At 39.0% G+C, this 17,806-nt stretch overlaps 1 protein-coding gene across 3 annotated transcripts in view; it reads left to right on the top strand.

Annotated features, from left to right (window-relative positions):
* The window catches only part of IDO2 (indoleamine 2,3-dioxygenase 2), a 64,245-nt gene continuing 46,439 nt past the window's right edge, over window positions 1–17,806 (top strand). The window contains exons 1-2 of one of the 3 annotated variants that reach the window (XM_026485671.4): window positions 233–299; window positions 10,115–10,166. Coding sequence is in view for 2 of the 3 variants with exons in the window: in XM_026485669.4 (XP_026341454.2) it covers window positions 201–299 (99 nt within the window). In the remaining variant the exon portion in view is untranslated. Of the gene's footprint in view, window positions 300–10,114; window positions 10,167–17,806 lie in introns of all 3 variants that reach the window. The other 2 variants (XM_026485669.4, XM_026485670.4) reach the window with 2 other exon arrangements.

Genomic DNA, 17,806 nt, shown 5'->3' with positions numbered 1-17,806 from the left:
TCAGCCTTGTGTCAGAGAAAGTTCATGGCAGTCTGGAATTCAACCTCAGACCAAGGTTCTTCTCTGTTGCTGAGGCACTGCAGAATTAACTTCGACAGGAAGATGCGATTCTGAAGCTCCCTTACCCTGGATCTTTGATATATTTGGGGTAGTGGGCACTCAGGAACTTAGGCTTCAGTGTAGACACTTCAAACAAAATTATGGAGAATCCAAGTCAGAATTTGAAGACAGCACCAGTATTATCTTTAAGAAGATTTCACATTTCTGAAGATTATGGCTTTCTTCTTCCAAATCCCCTGGTAAGTATAGAGCCTTGGACCAGGGCAGAATTGGTTTCTCGAGATGCTGATTTATTCCTTCTTTTGTTTGGTTAATTTATGTGGTCGTCAGGGGACAGGTGATCTAAATACCTGGACAAGATGCTACAAATAAGTCAACGTGTAATCATGAACAAAAGAAAAGTGGCAGCCGCAGCCCAGCACAGTACAGCTCAAAAGGAATGTTTTAAGGCCAGCTGTTTTTAATAGATTGTCATTCAGTCCAGTAAACTTATGAACAAATCTGTAGTTACCAAGGAAAAGACAGAACTTAAAGATCAATTGAGGGAGCAAATCAGTTTATCTTGGCTTGCTAGTGGGAGAACAAAAGAACACTGGAGGCCATGGGTACTTTGGGCATTTGGGGGGAAGAATCAGATAGTCACCGCCATTGCTGAGAAGAGTAACTAACCCTTGAGAACTAACAAAAACTATTTCTCAATTATACTGAAGATACAATCTGTAATGCACTTGTTTCATAACTTAACCTTTAACAGTACTGTTTACTCTCTGAACGGGGTCCGAAGCCTAGAATGTTAAGACTGTTAAAGAGTGCTTAGAAACCATCCGGTCCCAACTTCCTACTTTTACATTTGGGCTAGCTGAAGTTCAGAGGAAGTGACTTGCCAAAGTCATATTCGTGTCAAAAGCAGAACTAGTACCCAGGGCTCTTAACATCTTTTTTTCTACTACATCATAGATAAGGGCCACAACTACTTGGTTGAGAATCTAGGGGTCCAATATTGCAGTTACCGCAACAACTTAATAGATCCAATTCCCCCCCTCCCATAAGCCTACTTTGTCATTTAACTACAATTAAAGAATGGTCTAGAATTCAATGAGCTTTTATTGAATACCTACTCTAATGCCTATTTACTTTCAATTGGTATTTGAGGAATGCAGATGAAGATATCATCTATTCATTGGTTCCAAAAGCTGTCTGTAGAGCTGTTGGTTGAGAGAACAAGCCACAGATCTGCAAGTAACTTGAACTTTAAGTCATTAAGTAATGACTTCAAGGTGTTATGAAGAGTAGGGCTGTAGCCCAGAGTATAGGTTGTACTCTCTGGCTGCCACTAGGGTGACTAAGAATTTGCTTTTGCCAGGGACTTAAGGGATTCCCAAGATGTGGGTCTTTCAGGGCTAAAGCAGGAAAGTCCTGGGCAAACCAGAATATGTCAGTCACCCTGACTTGCACTCTTCTAACCCTGTATGAATCACAAACAGTCACATGTGACCCTGTTTTCACATGGAGTGGATAGAGATCTAGAGCCACTCCCACCGGACTGCTGTGGGATGAAACATTTTAATAAATCCAGTGAAAGACTAGAAGCAGTTCTCCTGACCTTCAGTCCAATGCTTATTACAAACTCCATTCTGTGTGTAAAACTTGATTCAGGAATATTCACATCATCCCTGGTTCACAAGGAAGAAGGGGCCAATAGGCTAACACGTTCTTATTGAGATTAAATAGGTACACTAAGCAGAGAAAAATAATCTTATAAAGTATATAACTTTATAACACCATGATGATTGAGTTCCCCTCTGTTTTTCCTTTCTGATAAATAAGAAAACTAGATAAGAAACAATAACAGGTATCAAGTGCTTGTGGTGTCCGGAACCAGATCATGTCTGTCTTGTGATTTGGTTAATGGATAACCCCTTAGAAGAAATTTCCATTTCTGCGTTCATATAAAAAATCCCCTGGCAAATTGGGCCTCCTTTAGAGTAGCTATATGTCAGATTTCTGAAAATGTAATTCTGTGTTTCAGTTTTAGTTTCCTTTCATTTGTGTGAAAATTTTAAACATCTCCATTTCTGGGAAGAGATGAGAGAAGGAAGTTTTCATCAGAATCTGCCCCAGGTTGCTCCATCCATCAGGAGGGATTTTGTCAGCAGTGATACCAGACAGCAGAGGTGCTGAAACTGATCACGAATTAGGAAATGTCTGTCACTGACTTTGCTAAGGGCACAAATAGATTTTGCTTTCCTTTAGTTGAAAGGCAAGTGATGGGAGAACTGTTCTGTCCTGTCAACTAGCCCAAAGCTAGCTTCAGCAAGCTTGGATGCTTACTATGAATATTTACTTCCAAGTCTCTGAAGAAAACAGTTAAGCTGATGAGGGGAGGGGGCTGGCTTGGTTTTAAATATTCTACCCCACTGTTTCTATCCACTCTCAAGCATTTCCAGGGGCTAACGTTTCAGTGTGGAAAATGTATACCTGTCAGACTCCGGTCCATAAATATGCTCCAAAACTCCTTTGCCAGATCACGTGTCCTGTGCGTGCGTATGTGTGTTTGGGTGGGGGAGATGGGAAGTAATTTTTCTTTAGACATAAAGAATACAAGGAAATCAGTTTGGCAGGAAAGGAGGGGCCTACTGTAGATTATAGTCAGAGATTGGATTGGTATGGAACAGAGGTCTCCAATGTTAGGCTCAGGAATTTGGATTTCACTTATCTACAACTGACATAACCCAACCGGCCTTTGAATATTTTGCCAGCACAACGTTAAGCGTAGGGTGGGTTAGAGCAGCAGTCCCTGGACTGTACACCGAAATCACTTGGGGAGCTTTAAAAAATATTGACACCAGAGCCCCACCCCAACAGTTAATTTGGGCTCCTAGCCTAAATGGCTCAGTGCTTGAAAGCTACAGAATACATTGAGGACAGTGCAGGTCCAGCTGAGAGATGAAGGTCTACACTTGAGAGGCTGACTATAGCAATAAAGGTGTCATGGCTACAAGAAGCATTGAGTAGAGCTGGGAAGTAATTTAAATACAAAACCAAAGGATGCTTCTATGAACATGAACTTCTTGTCAACTATTTACTTTGATGTACTGTTCTTATAAGGGCAGGAAAAACGCTTGATTCTTTCCTTTTCTTTCTTTCTTTCTTTCTTTCTTTCTTTCTTTCTTTCTTTCTTTCTTCCTTCCTTCCTTCTTTCTTTCTTTCTTTCTTTCTTTCTTTCTTTCTTCTTTCTTTCTTTCTTTCTTTCTTTCTTTCTTTCTTTCTTTCTTTCTTTCTTTCTTTCTTTCTAACAGTTCCAAAGTGAAGAGTTAGTTCCCAGGCATCATCCAGAGTGACTCATAAATGAAGAATAAATGATGGAATTAGAATATCACCATCTCTCTGAATGTACCAAATGTAAGGCATAGCTGCCACAAAACAAGGCCACTGACAGCCCCCCTTCACTACTCACTGCTGCTCCAAGTACCTCTTGAGAGCCGGCTGTTTTCAGGCACTGTGGTGGGTGCTGGTGGCATGTGAGAGAAGTCCAGTCCTGCTCCTGCAGTTCTGGTCTGCTGGGGGTGCTGCTCTAATGACGACAGGATGGTCAGTGGAATCACAGAGTATGCAAGAGGATTGCCATTAGAGGAAACCTCCTGTCAGAGAAAAGCTTTGCTGAGCCCAGGCGCAGGGGGAAGGGGTGGGGGCAAGACAAGGAATTGGAGCTGAGGTCAGTTGTGAATCAGATGTTGTCACTGCATTCTCATCCTCTTTGGAATGTGGGCTGTGCTATAGGTATCAGAGGAGTGGAAAGATATGATCTGACCAGCTCTTGTTAAGCAGGTTCTGAAAAGGGGGGCGAGGAGGAGAAGGCACATCTGGAGGGCAAAGTCTGGCAGGTGGCAGGTATTGGAGAAGCAGTAACAGCCTGGAGGTAAAGGCACCAGCAGGAATGGAAAGGAGGCAGGAGCATGAGGCCTCCCATCTGGAATGGCTGGGAGGGTGCTTTCTGTCAAAAAGGATTCTAGTGCTGAATGTGCATTTAGCTGAAGGAGGAGGAACATAATGCCAAAGCGTCTACAGGATGACCTGTGGGCAATGGTAGAAGGGACTAAAGCTGTTCTGGAGAAGAGAAGCTTTAAGGGTAGAAAGCAGAATTGGGAGTTCAGAGGTGATCCTGGTGCACACCAGAAGTGATGGGGAAAGCTTCCTGGAGAAGACAGAACTTGAGCAAGTTTGCAAGTTTAATTGGTAGGTTTGGATAGACAGAGGGGACTCCCTGACACAGTCATCTTACCTTGACATAGTTTTAATGTTCTTGCTATTGGTTTGTCATATTTTAGTTTTCTTCTGGGTTGTTTTGGTAGCATTACTTACCATTTGCTTGGGGTTTTTTCTTAGTTTAATTTTGATCAAAATATTTATTAAACATACTTTATGTGAAAAAAAAAAGAAATACCACCATCTTATGAAACCCAGTGAAATAATGGATGGAAGAAAAAATAGTCAATGGTGGCTCAGAACCAGACACAATGCATTTCCTAATAGAAGTGCACATTCCTCACTGCCTATGAACTATTCTTGCCAAAAATTCTAATGAGGTTGGCGGTGCTTCTGATGGCTCAGTGTTCTCAAAGATGATCTTTGTCCACGGCTCAGAAGTTCTCACTGTTTAGCAATAAATCCCTAACTGGTCCTCCAGCAAAACAACAATAACAACAACACACAAAGGAAACAAACTGAGGGTTGCTGCAGGAGAGGTGGGAGGATGATGGGCATCAAGGAGGGCACTTGTTATAATGAGCACTGGGTGTTAAATGCAACTGATGAATCACTAAATTCTACGCCTGAAACTAAAAATATACTATATGTTAACCAAATTGAATTTAAATAAAAAATTTTTTAAAGATTTTATTTATTTATTTGACAGAGATAGAGACAGCCAGCAAGAGAGGGAACACAAGCAGGGAGAGTGGGAGAGGAAGAAGCAGGCTCCCAGCGAAGGAGCTTGATGTGGGGCTCGATCCCAGATCGCTGGGATCACACCCTGAGCCGAAGGCAGACGCTTAACGACTGAGCCACCCAGCCGTCCCTTAATAAAAAATTTTTTAAAAAAAGGAAAAGGGAAATTTTAAGTGTGCCATGGAGCAGGAGAAGAGGACTAGTACCAATAGTCATAGGGATGTTGGGAACTTTATTCTTTTTCTTTTTTGAAACTTTTTTATTTCGTTTTTTTTAATTTAAATTCTAGTTGGTTAACATACAGTGCAATATTGGTTTCTGGAATAGAATTCAGTGATTCATCATTTACATATGACACCCAGCTCTCGTCATAACAAGTGCCCTCCTTAATACCTACCACCCATTGAGCCCATCCCCTTGTCCACCTCCCTCCATCACCCCTCAGTTTGTTTTCTATCATTAAGAGTCTCTTATGGCTGTTTCCCTCTCTCCCTTTTTTTTCTTTTCCCCCTTCGCCTATGTTCATCTGTTTTCTTTCTTAAATTCCATATATGAGTGAAATCATATGGTATTTGTCTTTCTCTGACTGACCTATTTCACTTAGCGTAATACATTCTAGCTCCCTCCATGTCATAGCAAGTGGCAAGATTTCATTTCTTTTGGTGGATGAGTAATATTTCATTGTATGTATATACACCACATCTGCTTGATCCATTCATCAGTCAATGGACATTTGGGCATTCTCCATTGTTTGGCTATTGTTGATAAAACGGCTACAAACATCTGGGTGCTTCCCGTCCTGTAGGCTGCCTTTTAGTTTTGCTGATTGTTTCCTTCACTGTGCAGAAGATTTTTATCTTGATGAAGCCCCAATAGTTCGTTGAACTTTATTCTTTATAGTGATCAAATAACTATTTGGGAAAAATAGATACATATATACTGTTCTGTAGAAATTCACAACCCTTGATGGAAGCAGTGGACTCCAGATGGTTAGAAGGAGGAGTAGAAAAATAATTGCCTCAGTACTGTTTTGTAGCATTGGGGGCTGTAGTTTTCAGACAGAAGTTGTAGGTAGGAAATATTCAAATATTTCCCTGAGAAATTATTGCCACCTCCCCTAGTTTCCTGGGCATGCCTGATAATGTTGAAGGGGGATGTTGGGAAGTGATGGTAATCTAGTAGAAATAGAGACAAAGAGGTCAGATTTCATAATAGTTAATGTAGGTCAATAAGGAAAAATGTGTTTGGAGGTAGGGAGGTTGGATGGGGTATAGATTTCTGTGTCAAAATTAAGGAACCAAGAATGGGGGTGCCTGGATGGCTCATCCATTAAATGGCTGCCTTTGTCTCAGGTCGTGATCCCCGAGTCCCAGGATCGATGGAGCCCCACATCAGGCTCCCTGTTCAGCAGGGAGTCTGCCTCTCCCTCTGCCCCCCACTCCACTCTTGTGCTCTCTCTCAGTCTCTCTAATAAATAAATAAAATCTTAAAAAAATAAAAATAAAAAATAAAGGAAACAGGAAAGGTAAGTAGAGCCAGGGGGAAACTGGCAGACAGAGATAAGGATGTAGGAGCAGGGATAGCCAACACGGTCCTCTGGAAACTGGAATTTTAAACAATGATGCCACTTAGAGTTTTCTGGTTCAGGGTAGCTCAGTTGCAGAGAAACATGAGACAACACGGGGACACAAGCTGATGGATGCTAAGAAAGAATGAAAAATTGGCCACAGGAAAATACAAATCTGCTCCTTTCATTCAAAATGAGGCTCCGGGCATTTACTAGTTTCCCAGGACTGCTGTGACAAAATTAACACAGTTTTGGTGGCTTAAAACAACAGAAATGTATTCTCACAGAGTGCTGGAGAGCAAGTCTGAAGTCAGGGTGTCGACCAGACTATTTTCCCTCTGGAGGCTGGACAGGAGAATCCCCCCCTACTGGCCTCTCCTGTCTTCCTGTGGTTTCAGGCATTCCACTTTCATGGCAGAATAGCTCCACTCTCTGCGTCCATCTTCACGTGGCCTTCTTTGTGTCTGTGTCTTCTTCCTCCTGTCTATGTCTTCTCTTCTAAGGACACTTGTGCTTGGAGCCACCTTAATTCAAGATGATCTCATCTTGCAATCATTGACTAAACTACACCAAAAAGACCTTTTTTCCAGATAAGGTCACATTCACAGTTTCCAAATGGATCTTTCTTTCTTTCTTTCTTTCTTTCTTTCTTTCTTTCTTTCTGTCTGTCTTTCTTTCTTTCTTTCTTTCTTCTTCTTTCTTTCTCTCTCTCTCTCCCTCTCTCTCTCTTTCTTTCTTTCTTCTTTTTCTTTCTCTCTCTCTCTTTCGCTCTTTCTTTCTGGAGGCATACATTCATCCACCATGAGGAGTGGGATGAAGAGATAGGTAGAGGGAGAGAAGGGCCTGAGCAACCAGAACGATTGTCCTAAGACCTGACCACACACGCATGGGACGGTGAAGACAATGAAAAGCAGAGTGCAAGATATCAAATAGTCAACAAGCCAAGGGACAGTTAAATATCATTGACCCGTTTTATCAGCATAATGTTCACCAATATGACCTTGATACTCTGAAGAAAAGGGACATCCTCTGATGTAAAATTGTACCTTTGAGGTCAGAGGAAAGCTGGAATATGAAAAAACATCATATGCCTTTGCAGAAGAGGGAAGAGGAGCAAAGACATATTCTTGAAAGTGCATAAGTACCAAGAAATTTGACTGTGTTTTCATTCTCTGACTGGAAATAAAAACAAAAATTTCATGTGATAATAATTTGCGATTGTTTCTATAAAATCATATTTTAGTTTCTTTCTTCATTTTTTCCAACTGAAGTCTTTGGATCCTTGGGAAATTATTCTCTGGGGTCCATGATGTTTCTTCTTTTAAAACAATTCTGGTTAGGAAACAGTGGATAATTGATATGACAAATTCTGATTAATGGCATAGTCAAGCTCTACACTAGTCAAATTGATTTGAGTTTGAATTCTAGCTGAAGCTCTTATCAGTTTGAAAACTAACAAGTTGTTTTTAATCTCTTTGAACCTGATTTTTTCTATGTGAGGATAACACTTCATGGGTATGCTACAAGGATGAAAGTAAGAAATCAGTAAAAGTTAGATATTACTGATCTATAAAGCCCCTTATAATTCTGACATTCTGGTTTGAGTCTAGTACTCAAGTCTAGTACTCAAGTCTGGGGCTTACTGACAACACGGTAAGTTAGGACAATATAGCCCAGAATTTCTAAATCATGACCAATTTGAAATAGAATATTTGATCGCATTCCATAACATAATTATGCCAATATTTATCAAGCTATGTGTCTTAATTTGATTTTGAAACATGGTTACCATGAATATCTCCCAACTGCTTTTAATAACATCTTATGGCTTTATTAGTGATCAAATTCTTTCAATTACATATAATCCACTGTTTGATATTTTACTTCACATTTCTTTTTACTGTTTATTCATTATTAACCTTTAGAAATTGGGAGACTACTGAAGTCTGGTGGGTTATCATTAGCCACAATGAGTGATTTTATGGAAAAATGTTCTAATTGTGGTTATTTTATTGCAAAATTAATAAAAGCATATTAAATAAATATTGGAAAATTTTTAAAATGTATAAACATTATTCATGGCTCCACCACAGAATCCAAATACCTTTGGTGTATTGAGGGCAATTTACCTAAGGGTGTGTCTGTCTGGGTGTGTGATTGTGTGTGTGTGTGTGTGTGTGTGTGTTTGCAAAGTCGTAAAGTTTCAATCCTGTTGTATATCCAAACCTGTTCTCTGCATGTTTAACCTGATATATAAAATAAACATTTGCCTAAAATTAATCAGTCTTAATAACATAATTTTAATGCTTCCGTCAAATCCCATTTGCATGATGTAACACTGCCATTTAAATGGCATTGTACATTTGTGTTAATTTCAATTTCCTCTCATAAATAAAACTGATACATGAAACTTGTGCATCTATTCCACCCTTGATGTTTTAATTCAGACCAAACCATTTATACAAAAGTTCCCTAACTTGTTCCTGAAAATAACTTTTCATCACCAGCTAATTTTGAGGGCAGCTGTTTAGAACTCTTCTGCATCCTACTTTATAACCTCCAACCATTGCTCGCTCTCTCTCTCTCTAGTGTCAAATTAATGACCTTCTCTGGATTTACTCTTCTCTTATTATTTATTTATTTTTTAACTGTGTTTTATTCATTGTTTTAACTTAGTAATTTTTCACTATTTTCTACATTGAAGGGCACTTAGGTAGATGCTTAGAACACAATAAAAGACCAAAACAAAATTTAGTTTAGTGCCAATTAAAAGTTATAGTCTGTACTATTTGTCTGGTGTTTATTATGGGGAATGGCGGTGCTCCCATTCTAGGTGGCAAGAGGAGCCAGAGAAGGTGAACTGCTCTCTATGGGAGCTGCTATTCAGTGCTCTTCAGCTTCAGTCTCAAATCTAGTTAGCCGTCCCTCAGGGAGAAAAACAAAAACGAAAACAAAAACAGAAAAAGTAAAGAAAAGAAAATATTTATTGTCAGGTTCCTTCTCTTTCAAGGCGTTTTAGCCATCATGTATTGTTACTCTGGTATGTCCTCCAGCAGCTTATGAAAATATTCGCTCCAAACATCTTTTATATTCTTTGTCTAGGTTTTCCTGATTTCATGCATAATAATAACTTTCTAATGTTTTAATAGACTCACAACAATGCTCAAAATTGATTGGTCTTTTGACATACTATTGAATTAAGTTAGATAATATTTTATTTAAGGATTATCCTTTTCTTTTTTTAAAAAAAAAGATTTTATTTATTTTTGAGAGACAGAGAGAGAATGAGCTAGGGGGGTGGTGGAAGAAGCAGACTCCCCACTGAGCTGGGAGCCCGATGTAGGGGCTCAATCCCAGGACCCTGGGATCATGACCTGCACAGAAGGCAGATGCTTAACCGACTGAGCCACCTAGGTGCCCCAGGATTATCCTTTTCTATTCATAAATAACAGTGGTGTTATTCTTTCAAGGACTACTCCTGAGGTTGTTGTCTTCATAAGATAACGTTAGATGCTGTCTCATTTTTTTTCTATGCTCCAGAACAGAAAATAAATCATAGTTCCTGAGACTTCCTGAGACTAGAGAAATTTTAGTAAGTTTTTAACTACGTTTCCTATTGTTTTCTATGCTTATTGATTCGTTTAAGTTTCCTACTTCTAGATTTAAAACAAAAATGGATCTTTTACAGTGTTCCAAATGGCAATTCAATTCAGATTTTCAAATGTATTAACAAAATATATTTATACCATTTTCCTGTATTTCATTAACAGTTGAGTTTTTCTTATTTCCTATTATAAGCCCTTGATAATATATAATACAATAGTAGTAATTACTATTTAGTAAATGCTCACTTGGTACTCTGCCTGTGTTGACCTTAACTACACGTTTCTCACCTGAGCCTCACAATAATCTTCGCTAGTCACAAATGATCCATTTGAGAATGAGTGGATTCCACTTTATCTCTGAACTGTACTCCCAGCTATCCACTCTCCTGGAATCCACCATCCCTTTCCCTTGGGCTATTGCCTTCCACCTGGTCTCATTTCCGCTTTGCCCAGCTATACAATACTGCACAACAGTCAGTTATGTTTCTTTCTTTCTTTTTTTTTTAGCATTTTATTTAATTAATTTATTTTTTAATATTTTTTTATTATATTATGTTAGTCACCATACAGTACATCCCCGGTTTCCGATGTAAGGCTCGATGATTCATTAGTTGCGTATAACACCCAGTGCACCATGCAATACGTGCCCTCCCCACTACCCATCACCGGTCTATCCCATTCCCCCACCCCCCTCCCCTCTGAAGCCCTCAGTTTGCCTTAAAAGGAAAATCCAGCCTCGTCACTTCGCTCTTTCAAACGCTCCTTAAAACTCTCTTGCTGCTCTTTAGAACAAACCCAAATGTTTTGGTGTAGCCCCCAAGGCCCCTCATGTTGCTTACTTATCTCTTCAAAGCCGGCCTTTGATTTCTTTCACCTCCCTTGACTTTGCTGCAATGTCAGATTGCTTCTTTCCATTGACACAAAATCTTTTATTTCAGTTATAACCATCTGCTTCAAATGCTAATCTAATAGTTTAAATTCTAATTTTTACAATATTCATATTGTCACCCAGCTTTGCTAATATTTCCCTGGTTTATTTTTATTCAGACTTATATTTTTAAACTTTCCGTGTTATTTTCTTAACCAGAAGTTTTAGTTAACTTAACCTAAGTGCTAATCTAACAGAGTTTATTATTCCTATAGGATAGATCCTTTTAAAAGTCTACTCTATTTTATATTATAAGCGTGTTGAGAAGAATTATCCATAATAAAGCTAAAGGATGGCTGTGTGTTCGTTTAATTATCATCCTGGACCCCTAACAGTCTCACCTGAGGATTATTTAGTCATCTAAGGAATGTCCTTTTGTTTGATATGCTACTTACTGTTGATTTTGGCCCAATCTATAAGGTTACATATTAACTTGAAGACTGTTGTACTAACAACCTACAATTGATTTCTTTTGAGTAGAAGATACACCCCTAAAGTTATGTACATTAATTGGATCATTGCTATTTTTAAGCCTAGTAATTTTATTTCAACATTCTTTTTTTTAAGACTCCGCAAATACCCAGTTTAACAAGTGCTTTTGAACCAACTTTATCATCCTGCTGATTTCCTCATTAAGGAACCAAATGTATTTTGAATATACATTCTCTATTTGTGTAATTTTTTTAAGTTTTTGAAAACTATACTTTGACAGATGTGTAAGCCTAGCAAAAGAATAATAAAATAGGAAATTGGTTTCTATAAAGGAAAGAAGGCCAAATATTTCATTATCTTTGTCCATCCCACTCCTGGATCTTCCAGTTATTGGAATGAGAGTAAGAAAAACACACAAAATTTCAACTTCCTATCCAGGTACAGCCGTATTCCATCCCCTATGTGCACTGTTCTCCCTGTGTTTATTCTGAGGCAGTAATAAGTGCACTGAACTCTGAGTAAGAGAAGGTTGTGTAACCTCAGGAAAATGGAAAGCCATCCAGCATCTCTGGGCTCTATTTCAAGACGGAAATGAGATAATATGTTCTTTTTTTTAATGATTTTATTTGAGAGGGAAAGATAGCAAGAGAGAGCAGAAGCAGGGAGGAGAGGGAGAAGCGGGCTCCCTGTGAGCCTGACATGGGGCTTGATCCTAGGACCCTAGGATCACAACCTGAGCCAAAGGCAGACACTTAACAACTGAGCCACCCAGATGCCCTGAGGTAATGTGTTCTAACCCATAACATATACAACATAAATGTAGGAGGATTACAGTTGTAAGCATCAACAATTAAACCAGAAATAGCCTATACAAATATTGTTGGTATGGGAAGAACTTTCTAAGCATAATGTAAAAGCCCAATGCCGTAAATGAAAATATTGGTTCATTTGACTACCTTGTTGTGAATGGCTGTTTCACATACCTACACAAAATGCAATGATCAAAGCATATGAAAAGATATTCAAACTTGTTAATAACCATGGAATTGTAAATGTATACAATAGTATGATAGCATGTACAATTTCTAGAAAACCACACGAGAAACTTGCAAGTGTTGTCATTAACTAGATGGGAGGATGAGAATCAGGGTACTTTTACTTTCCACCTTATAAATTTTGTGCTTTTGGACTATTTTGTCATAAACATTGATTGCATTATTTTTTTTTAAGATTTTATTTATTTATTCGACAGAGATAGAGACAGCCAGCGAGAGAGGGAACACAAGCAGGGGGAGTGGGAGAGGAAGAAGCAGGCTCATAGCAGAGGAGCCTGATGTGGGGCTCGATCCCACAATGCTGGGATCACGCCCTGAGCCGAAGGCAGACGCTTAACCGCTGTGCCACCCAGGTGCCCCTGATTGCATTATTTTTAATCACCATTTCCAGAAGAGGTATATTTCTTGTGAAGCTATTTTAATAAGTTTATTAAATATTAAAATAATTATAGAATTTTAATGCAATGATACACATGTCCTATCTTAAAAGTATAACGAAACAAAACAAAAAGTTTGGTAATGCTTGTGTCTAGAATCATAGCTAAGCTGGCACTCCCATTATAAATCACATACTGTAATTGCAATTATAAATTTATATAATTTTTATGTTAGAAAATCAAGAAGCGTTTTTCAACCTTTCCATGTGAAGAATCTTTAATCCAGCAAATCCACTTTCAGAAATTTGTTCTAATAATAAGAAAACATCCAAAAATACATGTATAAGGATGACCATTTCAGATTTGTTAATAGTGAAAAATTAAAAACAATTAGTAATATTCATTAATAGAATACTGGAATACCATACAAGTTTTAAAACACACGCTAGATATGTGTGAACTGACTGAAAAAGGGTGCTATTTCATGAAAAACTCATCAGCTAATCCTGTCTCCCACCTTGTAATTAAAAAAAAAAAGTCTGGCAATCAAAAAATATTTAACAATTCAATACCTTCTTCTGTCTCTAGAGGAAAAGCTAAGAAGAAATGCTACATTCTCAATAGTAGCATTACTATCTTTAAATATCTTTAAAATCCTTTCTCCCCTTCTTGATCATTGTCAAGGTCCCCACGTCAGTGGTTCTCAAACTTTGGAGTAAATCAGCTTCACCTGCAGGGTTTGCTAAAACACACACTTGGTGGGCCCCACCCCAGAGTCTCTGATTCAGTAGGCCTGGGGTGGGGCCCGAGAGCATGCATTTCTAACAAGTTTCCATGCTATTGGCTGAGGGACCACACTCAGCCCAGGTGATCACAAAAGCTCGTGGTTTTCTTGTGTGTGTGGGTGATATTCAGAAACTCAAACAGTAGAACTTTTTATTTTAATTTTTTTCTTTTTTTCCTAATTTTTGTTTAAATTCTATTTAGTTAACATACAGTGCAATATTGGTTTTAGGAGTAGAATTCAGTGATTCATCACTTACATATGCCACTCTGCTCATCATATCAAGTGCCCTCCTTGATACTCATCACCACCTAGCCCCTCCTCCCCACCACCTCCCTCCAGCACCCCTTGGTTTATTCTAGGTTTTTAAGAGTCTCTTATGGTTTGTTTCCCTCTTTTTAAACAAGGGAGAGGAAAAAACAGGAGGAAGGCAGGGATTACTTTAGGAATCTAAGGAAAAAGAAAACATAAATACTCCACTGCAGCCTAGCTGAAGGCAAGAGTTAGTATGTAAGAATTTCCATGCAGGTGAGGAAAGCAGAAATCCAGGATGCCTCCGTTTAATTTTCAGAAGAAGATTCCTTGTCTAGGCATCAAAGAAGGAAGGCTGGAGGTGATGATTTGGTTACAACTTTCCTGCTTAAAACCCATTTTATTTTTTTTAATTTTATTTTAAATATTTTATTTATTTATTTATTTGAGAGAGAGAGAGAGAGTAGAGGAGAGTTGGGGGGAGGAGCAGAGGGAGAGGGACAAGTAGACTCTGCAGAGTGTGGAGCCCCACATGGGGCTCAATCCTATGATCCTAAGATTAAGACCTGAGCCAGAATCAAGAGTCGGACACTCAACCAACTGAGCCACCCAGGTGCCCCTTAAAACCCGCTTTAAATATTATGACTCCACATCTTTGATTTTTCTTTTATGAAGATTATATTCCATTGTCTCTGTAAAATTGTATTCAGTTTTTGTTCATAAAACATATGCATCATACAAATGAGATAACAAACAAGTTGCCAGTTCAGAGTCCGTTTACCATAAATGTCTCTGCCTTTATTCTTGCTAATATTCTCAACTCTGCCACCACTCTGTAAATCCCCAAACTTGTGTCAATGTAGTTATCAGCACTCTTCAATTCTGCACACACTGCTAAGCATTGCTGGGGAAGATTATACTACCATGCTTAGAAACTTTTTCTCCCAGGGAGAAGAGCGGGAGACCAAGGCAGACTCCTTCCCAGAAGCAGGGGTATTGTGTGAAGAACACCTGAGGATGAGGCTCCTGGGGGGCTCAGTTGGTTAAGCATCTGCCTTTGGCTCAGGTCATGATCCCAGGGTCCTGGGATTGAGTCCCGCATCTGGCTCCTTGCTCAGCAGGGAGCCTGCTTCTCCCTCTGCCTCCTGTTCCCCCTGGTTGTTCTCACTCTTTCTCTCTCTCTCTCTCTGACAAATAAATAATATCTTAAAGGGAAAAAAAGAAGACCACCTGAGGAGGAGAGCGTGATGGGATTTTCTTCCCATGACATCTGAATCTATGGTAAATTTAAAAGTAATATGATGCTGGTATAATCTGATTTGTTGTGAAAGCTAGTCGGGGGTTCTCAGTTTGTCCTGAACTGATTCACTTTCAAAGATGAAAAAGAGAGGATTAAACAAAGTCTAATTTTCAGAGATTGTGGATTGGACATTAAATTCACCCAGGTTATGAATTAATTAGGAGTTTGAACCCAATTTTATCTCAGATTCTGAGAGACAGAGGACCGCCTCCAACAAGTGAGTTATGGGTAATTCATAGTTCCATACCTCTCCAAATGTACACTTTCCAAACGGTGCTGGGTCTTATACAGTATTATAATATAGTATAATGTACATAAGACATATTATAGTGTATTATTTTTATTCTTATGTTTAATTTCCTATTCCTTCTCCCTTCTGTAATTAATTTAACACCAACCCTTTTCCTTCAAGTCATAGAACCTGATCTTCACTCCCATTTGGTGAGAAATTGAGTTCATAAAGAGCAAATTCCCTCAAACTCCAGACTTTCTCCTTCTATCACTTCAAAGCCAGATGCTTCGTTTGGCCTCTTATTCCCCTTTTCCCCGTCCTCTGTGACATTTTGCCTGCCATTACTCCTGTCTGTCCTTTATCTTCAAAATCTTCCTCTTTCAAGACTAAACTGCTCAACGTTCTCATTTTAAAATTGAGACAGCTCTCAAACCCACATGCCTCCTTGCTAATGCCCTGGACTGTAAGAAAGATAGTAATTTACACTTTCAGTCTCTATATTCTCACTTCCTCAACACACTAAAATCTGAACCCTGCTTCCATGACCCTGACCTACCTTTCTATATATAGAAAGACTAATATACATGAGTATCTTCTTAATTTTTTTTTCCAAAAGAGACAGTCTTCCTTTAACTTTCTACTGATACACCTGACCTTCTGATGGGTCCCTTCTTTGATGTCTTCTAATGTCTTGACTTCTGTAAGGCGATTCTCTTCTGGCTCATTGAACCTGTCTTTGATCTGCAGGCTGGATTCACTTCCTCTGCCTGCTGTCATTATTCCCCAGTGTGCTGATCTGGGTCTTCTCCTTTCACATTGGGACTTCTGAATTACTTTATACACTCTCGTGGTTTTAATTACACGTGGAGTTTTCACCATAGTTATGCCTCCCAACCGTGCATTTCTAATCCTAATTTTTTTTTCCTGAACTTCATACTGCAGATGCACTCACCCGGTATGTGGCCATATCTTGACATTCCACAGACATTTTAGACTATAAATATTGAAAAATAAATTCACTATTTTTATGCCTTCTCTTTGACATCCCCCTGCATTTCTGTTTCAATCTGTGTTCCCATGTATATTCAGTAACCTATTTTCTAAATGTGGAAATCACCCTTACGGCCTCTCCTTCTTAACCCAGAGACACAACATTCAGTTGCAAAATTTATATTCTGAAAAAGGAGGCCCAGACCATAGGGATAGATGAGGAGTTGGCAAACTCTTTCTGTAAAGGGCCAAACAGTAAATACCTGAAGTTTTCCATACCATATAGTTTTTCTGTTGCAACTACTCGACTCTGCTTCTGTAACGTGAAAGCATCCATAGACAATATGTAAACACACAAGGGTGACTGTATTCCAATGTAAGTTTACTTACAGCAATAGGTATAGTGCGCCATTTCCTGGGATGGAGTTAGGATTGCTGAAATTCAGCCTATGTTCTACTTGGCTAAACCCTGGATCAAGCACAGGCACTGCTATTAGACTAGAAGTCATCTTGCCCTTAGCCGCCCCCCCCCCCCCGCCGCCACCCTCTAAATATCCAAGGTTTTTTTTTTTTTTTTTTTTAAGATTTACTTATTTATTTGAAAGAGAGAGAGTGCAAGCTGGGGGAGGGTTAGAGGGAGAGAAACACAAGCTGGGGGAGGGTTAGAGGGAGAGAAACACAAGCAGACTCCTCCTAGCCAAGTGCAGAGCTTGGACGCTGGATCTCACCACCCTGAGATCACGACCTGAGCTGAAATCAAGAGTTGGACCCTTAACTGACTAAGCCACCTAGGTGCTCCTTCCCAAATATTTCTTGAACATTTCTTTCCTAAATTCATTGTCATTGCCTAAATTTAGTCCTCAAATAGTACTTCAAAGCTTTCCTAATCTGACTTTATATTTTCAAATCTTACAAACAAAATTATCTTTCTAAAATTCAAATCAAACCATGTCACCAAGTATATGAAAAGTAAATTCTTATGTACTTCATAAAAAGCACATTTGATCTGATTTTCTGATCTCATCATCAATCACCTTTTCTCTTGAGCTTTATATTCCAGTAACACTGAGTCACCTGTAGTCCCAGGAAGCACCACTGTCTCTATATCCACTATCCCTTCTGTTTTACTGCCTTCCCATTTTCAAATTTCCCCCTAGCAAAGTCACCTTCAGACTCTAACACTGGCCCCAATTGTCATATTTCTACAAATACTTCCCTTTAATTTCCCACAACTGCTGACAGAATTAACAACTTCCTCTTCTTTGCAAGTTCTTAAG

This window comes from Ursus arctos, unplaced genomic scaffold (assembly GCF_023065955.2).
Source record: "Ursus arctos isolate Adak ecotype North America unplaced genomic scaffold, UrsArc2.0 scaffold_27, whole genome shotgun sequence".
Classification (NCBI taxonomy): Eukaryota; Metazoa; Chordata; class Mammalia; order Carnivora; family Ursidae; genus Ursus; species Ursus arctos.
The sequence above is the reverse complement of the archived record's forward strand: the minus strand, read 5'-3'. Positions and strand labels throughout refer to the sequence as shown.